Below are 16537 nucleotides of genomic sequence, written 5' to 3' on the forward strand. Positions count from 1 at the left end.
CATTCATGATATGCACACTCTTAAGGCTATGAAATTGGGCTTTTAGTAAAAAAAAAAAAAAAAAAAAAAAAAGTAGAAAAGGGGTGTTCACAATAATAGTAGCATCTGCTGTTGACGCTACAAACTCAAAACTATTATGTTCAAACTGCTTTTTTTTTAGCAATCCTGTGAATCAATAACTAGTATTTAGTTGTATAACCACAGTTTTTCATGATTTCTTCACATCTGCGAGGCATTAATTTTGTTGGTTTGGAACCAAGATTTTGCTTGTTTACTAGTGTGCTTGGGGTCATTGTCTTGTTGAAACACCCATTTCAAGGGCATGTCCTCTTCAGCATAAGGCAACATGACCTCTTCAAGTATTTTGACATATCCAAACTGATCCATGATACCTGGTATGCGATATATAGGCCCAACACCATAGTAGGAGAGACATGCCCATATCATGATGCTTGCACCACCATGCTTCACTGTCTTCACTGTGAACTGTAGCTTGATTTCAGAGTTTGGGGGTCGTCTCACAAACTGTCTGCGGCCCTTGGACCCAAAAAGAACAATTTTACTCTCATCAGTCCACAAAATATTCCTCCATTTCTCTTTAGGCCACTTGATGTGTTCTTTGGCAAATTGTAATCTCTTCTGTATTCTTCTTGTCCATTTTAAAGCATTGGAGATCATTGTAGATGAACAGCCTATAAGTTTTTGCACCTGCGTATAGGTTTCCCCTCTCCAATCAACTTTTTAATCAAACTATGCTGTTCTTCTGAACAATGTCTTGAACGTCCCATTTTCCTCAGGCTTTCAAAGAGAAAAGCATGTTCAACAGGTGCTGGCTTCATCCTTAAATAGGGGGCACCTGATTCACACCTGTTTGTTCCACAAAATTAACAAACTCACTGACTGAATGCCACACTACTATTATTGTAGTACGTCTGTAGTAAGTCTGAACTTTCAAGTCCAGACTTAAGACACACTTTTTTTCCCTTTCATATGGCTAGCATAGTGGTACAGTTTTGTTTTACGCTTTTTACTCTTTTAATTCATTTATTTGTAATTGGAGTGGGCCGCGGCCTCAACTTTACCTAAATTCTGGGTCTTTTAGTGAAGTTTAGGGCTACTGGCCGGCGATCACCTTAGTATTTCTCTGTTTTTCTTGTTGTTTAATGCTGGCAAATTATACAGTATTTTTTTGTCTTTCTGATGCCTGATTCTGTTTTTTTCTCCCTGTTTAAGGTGCAGCTCCATCCAGAGATGGGAGTTGTATTTGTGTTGGCGATCCTCCTGTCCTGTGCGCCAGTAGCATTTCTTATATATTCATCCTTGAATTGTTCTGTAATTTGTTTGTAGCATGGCCCAAGCAGAGGGTCACCCCTTTGAGTCTGGTCTGCTTGAGGTTTCTTCCTCAGAGGGAGTTTTTCCTTACCATTGTTGCTGTGGGAGTTGGTAAGGTTTGACCTTACCTGTGTGAAGTGCTTTGAGGCAACTCTGTTGTGATTTGGCACTATATAAATGAAAATAAATTGAAATTGAATTGTGAACACCCCCTTTTCTACTTTTGTTTTTTACTAATGGCCCAATTTCATAGCCTTAAGAGTGTCCATATCATGAATGCTTCATCTTGTTGGATTTGTGAGAATCTACTGAATCTACTGGTACCTTGTTTCAATAAGAAATATACTCAAAACCTGGATTAATCTTTTTAGTCACATAGCACTACTATTATTCTGAACACTACTGTAGATGCTGTGGGTGATTAGACACATGGAATATCATATACGGTTTTTCAAGCAGATATATATCACATCATGGTTGTTTCACATACTTGTTAATTCCAACGATTTTGGTGCATACTGATGTATGGACACTACAGCTAAGACACCTATAAATTATCCAAATATAACCATTCAACCATGTATACCAATATAACCATTTAATCTCTTGCAGTGAATTGTTTCAAAATTAATTTAACTCTATGATACACATATATTAACCATTTTTCGCAGTACCACAAATTTTCAACATGTTCAATATTTTGATTTCTAAATTACTAAAAATATGGTATAGGAATATTAATTTTTACCATAAAAACATGCAAACAGCAAACATATATCACAATTTGTGTATTACTAAAATTTATTTGCTGAAATATCAATGGTTTGCTGTTTACTATCCTGATTTTAGCACAATACGTCATACTATGTACGGACACTACACTATGTACGGACACTACGGTTTCCAATTGTTAGTGCTCAAATGTTCACTTCAAATGAGAATTGAAAAACACTTTTTCTGTTATGAATAAAGACTAAGACTACTGTTACATACCATTTGATCCACTGACATTCTTTGGGTAGAGGATTCTCCAGGGCTATGTACGGACACTACAGGATTTTGGTGAACAAAAGGTATGGTCACAAAACTCGAATTTTTGGGAAAAAAAAAACCCAATCCAAATTGAATGATATTCAACATACTGTTAATACAACTGTAACTCTATAAATGAACAATAACCAGTTTATTTGAACATATTTTATTATTTCAAGGCCTTTACCTTTCGAAGTGCTTACAAAATGAAAAATTGTAACACTGCAGGTTTATCTGAAAAAACAAAGTCTGTAATTAAATATTGTTCTATGTTCATATAGATATATCATCATGGTTCCGATTGGTTGCTGTGCTTTCCTGAACCTGAAAAAAGTAATTACAAAAATGAAAAATATCAAGTAATGCCGTATCAATTGAATTGAATATTTTGCATGCACCAGCATAACGGTAAAATTCCCCAAATAAGAAGCACATAATTTGCTGTCACTCAAAAAGTTTTCATCTGATCTCTATCAAATTTGGAAGTTAAGGGCATCTTTTGGCAACAATGGAAATGACAACAAACTCCATACTTTTGAACACACAGTTTATTGTAGATTGGGCTATAACATCAACACTTGCAAGTTGGTCAACTTGATTGTGATTCAGCCGAAAGATAGGTGCACCACGCTTGTGGGATCATATTCAGGAAAACCTGAGGCTGTAATTCCTGCCAAAGGTGCATCAACAAAGTATTGAAGAAAGAGTGTAAATACTTATGGACATGTTTTTTTGATTTTTAATAAATTTGCAAAACTTAAACTTCATGTTGTCATTATGGGGTATTGTGAGTAGAAGTTTGAGGAAAATATTGAATTTACTTCATTTTGGAATAATGCTGTGACATAAGAAAAATGTGGAAAAGGTGAAGTGCTGTGAATACTTTTTGAATGCACTGTATGTGAACATCCCCTTGGCCTTTTCCAGTTGCTGCGGTGCTTAGCACTAACTGGATCATACTAAGTCAAGTGTACCACTTGGTGGTAATGTCATACCTGATTTTCCTTTATGGTGTAAGTTGTATGGATCATCTTAAGTTCCGCTAAGTAACTTCTCATTTGACACAGTAATTTAAGGTGTAGCAAAGGGTTCTACATAAAGATCTAATACCAAAGACATCTATTCCTCACCTCAGCTGACTGGTTAGAGTCTTGCTGCTATCTTACAGTGCATGCAAAATGACTGCAAATATGTGCACATTACATAAAGGAGTTTGGTTGATCCTGTTCATTGTTCATGAGGGATTGCAGGTAAATCATAAAATTAGCAAGTCAAAGTTAAACTGACGTGCCGCAGCCCGTGCGGTCGCAGAGGCAAAAAATCGGATCTGGGAGGAGTTCGGGGAGGCTATGGAGGAGGACTATTGGTCAGCCTCGAAGAGATTCTGGCAAACCGTCCGACGCCTCAGGAGGCGGAAGCAGCTTTCCACCGGCACTGTTTACGGTGTGGGTGGGGAGCTGTTGACTCTGACTGGGGATGTTATTGGGCGGTGGAAGGAGTACTTCGAGGATCTCCTCAATCCCATCGTCACGTCTTCCGAAGAGGAGGCAGAGACTGGGGACCCAGAGGCGGACTCATCCATTACCCAGGCAGAAGTCACCGAGGTGGTTGGAAAGCTCCACGGTGGCAAGGCTCCTGGGGTGGATGAAAGCCGTCCTGAGTACCTTAAGTCTCTGGATGTTGTGGGACTGTCTTGGCTGACCCGCCTCTGCAACATCGCGTGGCGATCGGGGACAGTGCCTCTGGATTGGCAGACCGGGGTGGTGGTCCCTCTGTTTAAGAAGGGGGCCGGAGGGTGTGTTCCAACTATAGGGGGATCACACTCCTCAGCCTCCCCGGTAAGGTCTATTCCAGAGTACTGGAGAGGAGAATTCGACCGATGGTCGAACCTCGGATTCAGGAGGAGCTGTGTGGTTTTCGTCCTGGTTGCAGAACACTGGACCAGCTCTACACGCTCCATCGGGTGCTCGAGGGTTCATGGGAGTTCGCCCAACCAGTCCACATGTGTTTTGTGGATCTGGAGAAGGCGTTCGACCGTGTCCCTCAGGGCACCCTGTGGGGAGTGCTCCAGGAGTACGGGGTCCGGGGTCCTTTGCTAAGGGCTATCCGGTCCCTATACGACCGCAGCAGGAGCTTGGTTCGCATTGCCGGTAGTAAGTCAAACCTGTTTCCAGTGCACGTTGGCCTCCGCCAGGGCTGCCCTTTGTCACCGGTTCTGTTCATTATTTTTATGGACAGAATTTCTATGCGCAGCCAGGGTGTAGAGGGGGTCTGGTTTGGGAACCACAGAATCTCGTCTCTGCTGTTTGCGGATGATGTGATTCTGTTGGCTTCGTCAGAGCAGGACCTTCAGCGTGCACTGGGGCGGTTTGCAGCCGAGTGTGAGGCGTCCGGGATGAAAATCAGCACCTCCAAATCCGAGGCCATGGTTCTCGACCGGAAAAAGGTGCTTTGCCCTCTTTAGGTCGGTGGAGTGTCCTTGCCTCAAGTGGAGGAGTTTAAGTATCTCGGGGTCTTATTCACGAGTGAGGGACGGATGGAGCGTGAGATTGATAGACAGATCGATGCAGCATCTGCAGTGATGCGGTCGTTGTATCGGACCGTCGTGGTGAAGTGAGAGCTGAGTAGGGGGGCAAAGCTCTCGATTTACCGATCGATCTACGTTCCGATCCTCACCTATGGTCATGAGATTTGGCTCATGACCGAAAGAACGAGATCGCGGGTACAAGCGGCCGAGATGAGTTTCCTCCGCAGGGTGGCTGGGCGCTCCCTTAGAGATAAGATGAGGAGCTCGGTCACTCGGGAGGAGCTCGGAGTCGAGCCACTGCTCCTCCACGTCGAAAGGAGTCAGTTGAGGTGGCTCGGGCATCTTTTCCGGATGCCCCCTGGACGCCTCGCTGGAGAGGTGTTCCGGGCACGTCCCATTGGGAGGAGGCCCCGGGGAAGACCCAGGACACGCTGGAAGGATTACTTCTCTCGGCTGGCTTGGGAACGCCTTGGGGTTCCCCCGGAGGAGCTGGGGGAGGTGTGTGTGGATCGGGAGGTCTGGGCGGCTTTGCCTGAGCTGCTGCCCCCGCGACCCGACTCCGGATAAAGCGGAAGAAAATGGATGGATGGATGGAGTTAAACTGGAGCGCAAGGCTGACAGTGGTATGGCACAGAATGAATGCAAGTGAAAGGATGTGGAGAGTTTTTTTTCTGAGGAAGATCAAAGAATCAGCTGACAAACTTGTGAGGAGGAGTGACAGTTGGAATAAAGATAAACTTTATTGATCTCACAGAGGAGAAATTCACGTTACACCTATGTATGTGAATATTGCGTACTTCAACACCTGTTACTTTGCTGTGTGAAATGCGTCCTCCGAGCACCATGTGGGAGGCATATGCAGAAGGTGTTGCTGTTGCAGTTGGACTTTGAGATGGACCTCACCCATGCAGGTGGATCCATTTTATGCACCGCTTTTTAAGATAAATTAATAGCTCAGCAAGTACTTACCAAGCTCGGATACTGTCGAAGGTTGTCTTCTTGCTTGTGAAACCAGACTGCTCCTGTCACTGAGCAGCAAGCAGCTGGCACTGAATCTTATTGAGAATAATGTGTGTAGGTATCTTTCTAGGCACGGAGTGCTATGTATTACCACTGTAGTTTTAACAATCCAGGCGATCACCCTGTTTGTCACTCTGTTTTACATCCAAATATAATTAAAATGAAAAGATATGATTAACTTTTTATGTTCTTATGTAAGGAGAGAAGATGAAGCTCCCTTCATGAGTGCTACTCAGGTTTTTGAGGAGTTCATCTGTCAACGGTTGATGCAGGGCTACCAGATCATCGTCCAGCCAAATAACAGAAAAACACAGCCCTCTGTAGCTGCACCTCTTGGCAGCAGTCCTCTTTATACCAGAGGTAAAGTAACATAATTCAGAGACTTTATTTTCACTGTCTTTTAGGCATCATCACAAATCTGTCAACATTACAGAATTGTTTTGCATACCACTTATCAACATTTATGTAGGTGTGGGAGGGGTTGTTCCACATAGCGTGCCTTAATTGAGAGAGTGGCGTCAACTCAGAACATGGCGCCATTTTTCTTCCAACTGCGCTGAACTACTGAATGAACCTTTTATGTTTTAAACATTTTTTTTATCATTTAACCACATGCAACAACACATCCAGGTACAGGTGCTATCAAAATAAATATAAAAATAGTTAAGCTATCAAATTTACAAAAAAATTACAATTTATGATGATTTATTTACACTCAACAAAAATATAAACGCAACACTTTTGGTTTTGCTCCCATTTTGTATGAGATGAACTCAAAGATCTAAAACTTTTTCCACATACACAATATCACCATTTCCCTCAAATATTGTTCACAAACCAGTCTAAATCTGTGATAGTGAGCACTTCTCCTTTGCTGAGATAATCCATCCCACCTCACAGGTGTGCCATACCAAGATGCTGATTAGACACCATGATTAGTGCACAGGTGTGCCTTAGACTGCCCACAATAAAAGGCCACTCTGAAAGGTGTAGTTTTCTTTTATTGGAAGGGGGATACCAGTCAGTATCTGGTGTGACCACCATTTGCCTCATGCAGTGCAACACATCTCCTTCGCATAGAGTTGATCAGGTTGTCAATTGTGGCCTGTGGAATGTTGGTCCACTCCTCTTCAATGGCTGTGCGAAGTTGCTGGATATTGGCAGGAACTGGTACACGCTGTCGTATACGCCGGTCCGGAGCATCCCAAACATGCTCAATGGGTGACATGTCCGGTGAGTATGCCGGCCATGCAAGAACTGGGACATTTTCAGCTTCCAAGAATTGTGTACAGATCCTTGCAACATGGGGCCGTGCATTATCCTGCTGCAACATGAGGTGATGTTCTTGGATGTATGGCACAACAATGGGCCTCAGGATCTCGTCACGGTATCTCTGTGCATTCAAAATGCCATCAATAAAATGCACCTGTGTTCTTCGTCCATAACAGACGCCTGCCCATACCATAACCCCACCGCCACCATGGGCCACTCGATCCACAACATTGACATCAGAAAACCTCTCACCCACACAACGCCACACACACTGTCTGCCATCTGCCCTTGACAGTGTGAACCGGGATTCATCCGTGAAGAGAACACCTCTCCAACCTGCCAAATGCCAGCGAATGTGAGCATTTGCCCACTCAAGTCGGTTACGACGACGAACTGGAGTCAGGTCAAGACCCCGATGAGGACGACGAGCATGCAGATGAGCTTCCCTGAGATGGTTTCTGACAGTTTGTGCAGAAATTCTTTGGTTATGAAAACCGATTGTTTCAGCAGCTGTCCGAGTGGCTGGTCTCAGACGATCTTGGAGGTGAACATGCTGGGTGTGGAGGTCCTGGGCTGGTGTGGTTACACGTGGTCTGCGGTTGTGAGGCTGGTTGGATGTACTGCTAAATTCTCTGAAACGCCTTTGGAGACGGCTTATGGTAGAGAAATGAACATTCAATACACATTCCTGCTGTCAGCATGCCAATTGCACGCTCCCTCAAATCTTGCGACATCTGTGGCGTTGTGCTGTGTGATAAAACTGCCCCTTTCAGAGTGGCCTTTTATTGTGGGCAGTCTAAGGCACACCTGTGCACTAATCATGGTGTCTAATCAGCATCTTGATATGGCACACCTGTGAGGTGGGATGGATTATCTCAGCAAAGGAGAAGTGCTCACTATGACAGATTTAGACTGGTTTGTGAACAATATTTGAGGGAAATGGTGATATTGTGTATGTGGAAAAAGTTTTAGATCTTTGAGTTCATCTCATACAAAATGGGAGCAAAACCAAAAGTGTTGCGTTTATATTTTGTTGAGTGTAATGAATAAATCAGCTTGAATAATACAACTTTACAGCACAAAATCAATAAAAGAGGAAAATGTACATCTTACCTTTTGATTTGGAGGTGATGATTGTAGGAAAAAAAAAGCTTGTTGAGGGTCAATTTAGTCCAGAACAAAGGTTGTCACGCATGTCATTGCATGACACAGAGTTACAGAGCCTCAGAAGCATAAGCATCAGGCTTTAATTGAATAAATTATCATGAATTGTAAATTTATGTGTTGCCTCACAGCGAGAAGGTCATGGGTTCAATTCCCGCCTGTGGCTTTTCTGTGTGAAGTTTGCATGTTCTCCCTGTGTTTGCGTGGGTTTCCTCCGGGTGCTCCGGTTTCCTCCCACATCCAAGGACATGCGGGTTAGGTGGATTGGAATCTTTAAATTGTCCGTAGGTATGCGAGTGGGTGTGAATGTGTTTGTTTGTATGTTTGTGCCCTGCGACAGACTGGCGTCCTGTCCAGGGTGTACCCCCCCTCGCGCTCTATGACTGCTGGGATAGGCTCCAGCCCCCTACGACCCTTGATTGGACTAAGCGGTTGAAGATGTGTGTGTGTGTGTATGTAAATTTATGTAAATTTGATAGCACTATTTTTACACTTATTTTGATAGCACCTGTAGCTGGATGTGTTGCTGTATGTGGTTAAATGATAAAAAAAAAATGTTGAAAACATCAAAGGTTCATTCAGTAGTTCAGCGCAGTTGGAAGAAAAATGGCGCCATGTTCTGAGTTGACGCCACTCTCTCTATCAAGGCACATTACACGAGTCACGTGACCGTTTTTTTTTTTTTTTTTTCCCGTTCGGCTTGTCATGTTGCCATTCTCTCAGTTAAGGCACCCTAGTCCCACCTTTCGACAAAATATTGTAATAGAATTATAATGCATTGGTGCATTCTGTGTCATGTTGGGTTTTTGTTTTTTCTTTTTCTTTTTTGAAATTCCTGTTACAACAGTCTGTTAAAGTGCAACTGACTGTGTGAGTCATTTCAATCTGGCTTCCACATTGGACATACCGGTAGTGAGATTATATATCTACATCTGATCCCAGAACTCTTACATCCTTTTAAGATATCCTACTGACTGTCCACCTGACAGACAGACTGATAAATAGCAACAAAAATATAACCTCTTCAGGGTAGGCAAAAGAAACTCAGTAGGTGAGAACCCTGTAACCTGATGATTTTTTTTCTCACTATTGGCACACAAAGTAAGGATAGATTTTGAGGACACTTGGCTTGGTAAGTCCCTTTAGCTGCTCCCTTGTTTTTTTCCCCCACTGTTTCCCTTGTTTTGTTACTCCTCCTCCCCCTGAGTGAGGAGTTGTACAGTCTGATGGTCTGAGGGACAAAGGAGTTTTTCATCCTGCTGGTCCTGCAGTTGGGGAGGAGCAGTCTTTGACTGAGCAGGATCCTCTGGTTGCTGATGATGGTGCACAGAGGGTGCTATAATGTCCAGCAGTTTGTTTTAGTTTGAATAAATAGTATTCCACTGTAAAGCACATATTCGGGAAAAAAAAGGTTTGTTTGTGAGAAACCATTTAGTGAAAAACTCTAGATTTTGTTTTTTTGTTTTTTACTGGAAAGAAATTCTAAGTTAAATTGTTACATGGAGTTGTTTTCTGTTCTTGCTCCTGTTCTTAGGTTTGGTGTCTCTTCGCCGAGTGGAGGATGAGGAGACAGTTTACTGGCTCAGTATGGGTCGGACCTTCCATAAAGTTTGTCTCAAAGACAAAATTATCACTGTTACTCGCTATCTCCCAAAGTGAGTGCACCAGTCAACTTCTGTCACAGTTCACACTTAAGTCCATTAGTGTTTGGACAGTGACAAAATCATTGTTGCCTCAACATCACAACAGTGAAGCTGAAATGAAACCTTCAACATGTGCTTGTAGAGCAGACTTTTCAAAGATTTTCACAAAGGGACTGCAGTAAACATTCAAGAATTCTGTCAATTTGTGTACACGGTCCCTCCAATTTCAGAGGCCATAAGTAATTGGACAAATAATTATGGTAATACTACTGATAATAGCCTTATTTACAAAGCTGTTCAATACACAAAGCTCTAATTGCTTTACAAATCGTACATAAAAACAAAAATATTGAAAAATAAAGCAATTTACAAACCAAAACAATTTGCCACAGGCATAAGACAAGTCAAAAATTAACATCCCAATAAAACATGATCACAGTGATGGAAAAAAAAAAAAAAATCTGCAAATTATAGCTAATTAAAAAAACAAAAAACAATTTTAAGTCTGGAATTAAATATTTTGCCTGTCTAATTTCAGTATAGGCAAAGGCTCCAGTGTCTTTTGGTGTTTTCTTTACCTGAGGAACACATAAGTGAGAACAAAGGGCTCGGGCTGGCATATAAGGTTCAGCCAGTTTAGTCAAGTATGGTGGTGCACAACCAAAACCTTGAAATATGCTCTTGCAGGAACAGGGACTGTGAAAGGAGGCCAACACTGGAGTAATATGGCTGAATTTCCTTAGATCTGGTCAAAACTTTAGCAGCTGAATGATGAACCTTTTGAACAGTTTTTATACTACAACCCCTGGCAAAAATTATGGAATCACCGGCCTCGGAGGATGTTCATTCAGTTGTTTAATTTTGTAGAAAAAAGCAGATCACAGACATGACACAAAACTAAAGTAATTTCAAATGGCAACTTTCTGGCTTTAAGAAACACTCTAAGAAATCAAGAAAAAAAAAGTGTGGCAGTCAGTAACGGTTACTTTTTTAGCCCAAGCAGAGGGGAAAAAATATGGACTCACTCAATTCTGAGGAATAAATTATGGAATCACCCTGTAAATTTTTATCCCCAAAACTAACACCTGCATCAAATCAGATCTGCTCGTTAGTCTGCATCTAAAAGGAGTGATCACACCTTGGAGAGCTGTTGCACCAAGTGGACTGACATGAATCATGGCTCCAACACGAGAGATGTCAATTAAAACAAAGGAGAGGATTATCAAACTCTTAACAGTTTTTAACTGAAAAGCTTTCAAAACTAAATACAAGAATTATTGCTTTTACTGTTGGTTTTCTTCAGATGTGTCAGGAGGTGGAGCAATGAAGGATTTTTATTTTTATTTTTTTAAATAAATGAATAAATAAGATGTGATATTTCAGTTATAGCTTGCCAAAAGGTACATGGGAGATTTGAGCTGAGATTTGATCTGTTTTCTTGTATGAAAATACTTCTCTTCACCACATGGTCTTGTGACTGGTTCTTCAATAGACAACAGTTATGCTGTGCAAAGTTTCTCCAGTCACAGCCACAAAAGCCTAAAACGCCTTCAGAGTTGTTATAGGTGCGTTGGTAGCTTCCCTCACTCTTTTCTTTCTTGCACAGTCACTCAGTTTTCAGAGTTGTGTTCCAGGCAGTTTTACTAGGCCGGTGATTCCATAATTTTTGCCAGGGGTTGTATTTATGAGGTAAGCCAGAGAATAGTACATTGAAGTCATAAATTGTAGAAGACATAAAGGGATGAATCAAAGGCTGCATTGGTCATAAATAGAATTTGTGTAAATATAGCAGTATTATGCAGCTGAAAATGGACATTTATAGCCACATTCCCTAACAGGAAAATCTAAAAACAGAGACTGGTCAAAAGTCCCTGTAAGTTTTTTTTTTTTTTTTTTCTTTCTTTCTTTTTAACTCTTTCACAATGTTAAGTTTTAAAAATCACCCAGAGATGGTGCTCAATGATCATACAGATGTCTCTGCCACAGGTGTGGGCAGTAGTGTGCCATGAATGGTCAAGGCGTTGCAGGTTTTCCTTGCAACCAATTTCCTCAGCAGGTGGTTTCACTGATGAGCTCTCCCCTTTACATTCATATACCAATAATTTGTGTAACTGTGTCACTTGCTGAAGTCATCGGTAGCAGAGTCTCCATTCTTCATGCTCACTCCTGCTCTACCAGGTCAGATAACAATCATCTCAGTCTTAAGGTGCACTGACACGTGCATGACTTTGATTCACGCACTTGCACGACCTGTGTCGTGCAGGAGAGTAAAGTCGTCTTTAACGGGTGCAGACTGAATGTGAGAGGGGTGCCGTCCCGTGCAATTGTGCAAAGAGAATTTGGAAATGTAAAAAAAAAAAAAAAAAAATCCTTCACGCATAAATGTCGTGCTCTGTGGCATGATCTGCTCGCCAACATTACATGCAACTCGTCAAGTGGAGTAAAGAAAAAGTGAACAGAGCAAGTTGTTGCGTCAGTGGACCGCATCAGAGCGCAGCTTGTCTGAACAATTATAACGAGATGTTAAATTTATCACAAATGTATTTGCACAGCTGCAGACAAGAAAGAAAGAAAATACTACTGTTTTCCAAATCATGACAATGTAAACATGACAAATAATTACCTTTTTAGACGGCTCTGCTGGAATGGTCCTCTGTTGAAAATGGCTCTAATCACTTCCTGAATCACAGACAACTTGCAGAGAAAATGATTAATCAGCTACGAAATAATTATTTTATATACACAGCGTCCAGCATAGAGCGCATGGTAGGCGGTGGAATAAAGCATGGCATCCAGTTGGGAACACAGCGGGTGGTATCATCACTACGACGTGCGTGCAAGTGCATGAATCAAAGTCATGCACGTGTCAGTGCACCTTTATTTGAATTCAGAAGCAAAAAGGTTACATCATTCAGCATTTCACTGCAAATTAAGTATAAGGAGTATTATTAACCCAAACTCATACTTTTATAGTCTTCTTTCTTCAGACAAGTCAATATTTCAGTCACTGAATATTTCTTGGACTTCATTTACATCAGTCATTAAGATATACACATAGTGTGGTTAATCTGGAGTAGGCAAAAACTGAGCAACTGTGAAGGAAGAAGAATTATTCTTATAACTATATAAGAATTATTCAGTGACAAAAGTAAACTGACTGTAAATGTTGTGATTTGTATTAAGAGGAACACTTATCTAGTTTCTCCAGTTACAGCCTGTGAAAATGGAGCTGTGTAATATCACTGTTACGTTATCCAAATTAGTGCATGTGATGTACAGTTGTGTTCAAAATAATAGTGTTTAAAAAAGTGAGTAAAGCTTAAAATCCTTATAATAGCTTTTATTTCCATACACGCAAATGCATTAGGAATGTTGCACATTCTATTCCAAATCAAAACATGAAGAAAAATGTATCAAATTTTATTACTTTAAAGAAAGTGAAGAAAAGGGAATATTAGGCTATAAAAAATAGCAGTGTCTACATTTTTCTTTACAAACTCATTTACTATATAAACTGAAAAAATGCTTGAAGATTTAGCTTTCCTGTGAGTCACTGAACTAAGTTGTAGTTGTATAACCACTGTTTCTGAGAACTGCTTCACATCTGTGTTGCATGGAATCAACCAACTTCTGGCACCCGTGAACAGGTATTCCAGCTCAGGACAATTGGACAGCCTAATATTCCTTTTTCTTCACTTTCTGTAAAGTAATAACAAATTTGCTACAATTTTACTTCATGATTTGATTTAGAATAGAATGCACAGTGTTCCTAATGCATTTGTGTGTATGGAAATAAAAGCTGTTTGATTTTGAGCTTTGCTCACTTATATAAACAAACTGCTATTATTTTGAACACAACTGTACATTTTTGTTGTAAACACAGAAAAGGATCACTGATCTGATTCCGTTGCTGCTTTGCCCTCAGCTGCTGGCTTTTATTTGTGAAGATACTGTAGCTGTATATGTGTGTTTAAGGCACCCATGTGAGTCAGCCCAGATACAGTACGGCTACAGCCTGTGTCCTCCACACTCTGATGCACTGTTTGTGTCCTGCTGGGTGGAGTTTGGTCATGAAAGACTGGAAGATTACAAGTGGAACTATCTGGACCAGTATATCTGCTCTGCTGGTTCTGAGGACTTCAGGTATGACACAACATACAGACAGGTAGGTCCATAAGTAGGTGGACCTTGACACGTGTTTTATTATTTTGCCTCTGTACACCACCACAGTGAAGTTGAAATGAAACGATCAACATGTACTCATAGGGCAGACTTTCTTCTTTAAGTGAAATAGTTGAGCAAAAATATCACATTAGCCATTTTGCAAGTATAGCCATATTTAAAATGCCGACAATTTTAGAGACCATAAATAATTGGACAAACGCAAGAATCACATTTATTTTTATTACAAATCACATCAAGCCAGTGTATAAATAGATGAACATTTCTGAGTTACTGAAAATGTGTGCGACTTCATTTACATCAACTGAAGAAACAAGCTGTGCACATGGGTGATTCTTAGACTACGGGCACTTATGTCCTTTGATCATATTGTATGAAAAACAGAAAAAAGTGGAAATTTCACACTTTTATTGTTATCTTTACAATGAAAGTGTGTTAAGAAAGTTGTTCTAGTAGTCTGTGATGACTTTTTTCACCTTTTTTCAGCATCATTATATGCAAATATTGCCGTTTTGTGCTTGTCCCACACCCAGACTTTTGATCTTCAATGATAAAAATGAATGGTAAAGAAACATTTTTTCTAATGTTTTAAAATATCTCTGAATAAAATATCAGTAAAATAATCAAAACATAATTGGGGTATTCAATGTCATACAACTGTTGTGATTTTTTTTTTTTAAACAAAATGTAGTTGTCCCACACTATTGCCGTAATTTCCACCACAACACTGTAATGTCCCTAAACAGTTTGTATGAAAGATTGTTTGGGTAGTTTCTATGGAGATAAACAGTGATATCAGAGCACATGTATATAGCGCCAAATCACAACAAAAAGTTGCCCCAAGGCGCTTTATATTGTAAGGCAATGGTGTGGTGGAAATTACATTTACAAGGCCAGTAGTGCCGTAGTTAAAGAATCACCCACATACAGATGTTACACTAACTGCAGACTTGAAATATTCAGTTTTATATGGATGGACATTCCTGAAACATCCAGAAGGGGCCAGTCTTTACCAGGTGGCAGCACAGTGTGTGATGTGTTCCTTTTTGTAGGGCACCTTGACACTTCCACCAAAAAATAATCATTTCATAGCCGATGGCTCATTTGCTCTCAGAACTTGGCTGATGAAACCATTCTCTCAGCTCCCAGAACCACAGAAGTTATCTACAGCTACAAGTCATCTCATGCGCGTAGTGTGGTGGAGAACGCATTTGGAATCTTGTCTCAAATTTAATTATCAATCAATCAATTTTTTTATATAGCGCCAAATCACAACAAACAGTTGCCCCAAGGCGCTTTATATTTTAAGGCAAGGCCATACAATATAAAGGAGGGGCAGTCTTCTGCTGGGACTGGTTGGGGCTGAGGGAGAGAACCAGGAAAAAGACATGCTGTGGAGGGGAGCAGAGATCGATCACTAATGATTAAATGCAGAGTGGTGCATACAGAGCAAAAAGAGAAAGAAACAGTGCATCATGGGAACCCCCAGCAGTCTACATCTATAGCAGCATAACTAAGGGATGGTTCAGGGTCACCTGATCCAGCCCTAACTATAAGCTTTAGCAAAAAGGAAAGTTTTAAGCCTAATCTTAAAAGTAGAGAGGGTGTCTGTCTCCCTGATCTGAATTGGGAGCTGGTTCCACAGGAGAGGAGCCTGAAAGCTGAAGGCTCTGCCTCCCATTCTACTCTTACAAACCCTAGGAAATACAAGTAAGCCTGCAGTCTGAGAGCGAAGCGCTCTATTGGGGTGATATGGTACTATGAGGTCCCTAAGATAAGATGGGACCTGATTATTCAAAACCTTATAAGTAAGAAGAAGAATTTTAAATTCTATTCTAGAATTAACAGGAAGCCAATGAAGAGAGGCCAATATGGGTGAGATATGCTCTCTCCTTCTAGTCCCCGTCAGTACTCTAGCTGCAGCATTTTGAATTAACTGAAGGCTTTTTAGGGAACTTTTAGGACAACCTGATAATAATGAATTACAATAGTCCAGCCTAGAGGAAATAAATGCATGAATTAGTTTTTCAGCATCACTCTGAGACAAGACCTTTCTGATTTTAGAGATATTGCGTAAATGCAAAAAAGCAGTCCTACATATTTGTTTAATATGCGCTTTGAATGACATATCCTGATCAAAAATGACTCCAAGATTTCTCACAGTATTACTAGAGGTCAGGGTAATGCCATCCAGAGTAAGGATCTGGTTAGACACCATGTTTCTAAGATTTGTGGGGCCAAGTACAATAACTTCAGTTTTATCTGAGTTTAAAAGCAGGAAATTAGAGGTCATCCATGTCTTTATGTCTGTAAGACAATCCTGCAGTTTAGCTAATTGGTGTGTGTCCTCTGGCTTCATGGATAG

At 40.9% G+C, this 16537-nt stretch overlaps 1 protein-coding gene across 4 annotated transcripts in view; it reads left to right on the plus strand.

Annotated features, from left to right (window-relative positions):
- Positions 1 to 16537, plus strand: part of depdc5 (DEP domain containing 5, GATOR1 subcomplex subunit) — a 96551-nt gene that overhangs the window by 37050 nt on the left and 42964 nt on the right. For 3 of the 4 annotated variants that reach the window (XM_034182716.1, XM_034182718.1, XM_034182717.1), the window contains exons 27-29: positions 6111 to 6271; positions 9882 to 10002; positions 13966 to 14133. In XM_034182716.1, the coding sequence (XP_034038607.1) occupies positions 6111 to 6271; positions 9882 to 10002; positions 13966 to 14133 (450 nt within the window). The remainder of the gene's footprint in view (positions 1 to 6110; positions 6272 to 9881; positions 10003 to 13965; positions 14134 to 16537) is intronic. The other variant, XM_034182719.1, reaches the window with a different exon arrangement.

Source organism: Thalassophryne amazonica, chromosome 12 (assembly GCF_902500255.1).
Source record: "Thalassophryne amazonica chromosome 12, fThaAma1.1, whole genome shotgun sequence".
Classification (NCBI taxonomy): Eukaryota; Metazoa; Chordata; class Actinopteri; order Batrachoidiformes; family Batrachoididae; genus Thalassophryne; species Thalassophryne amazonica.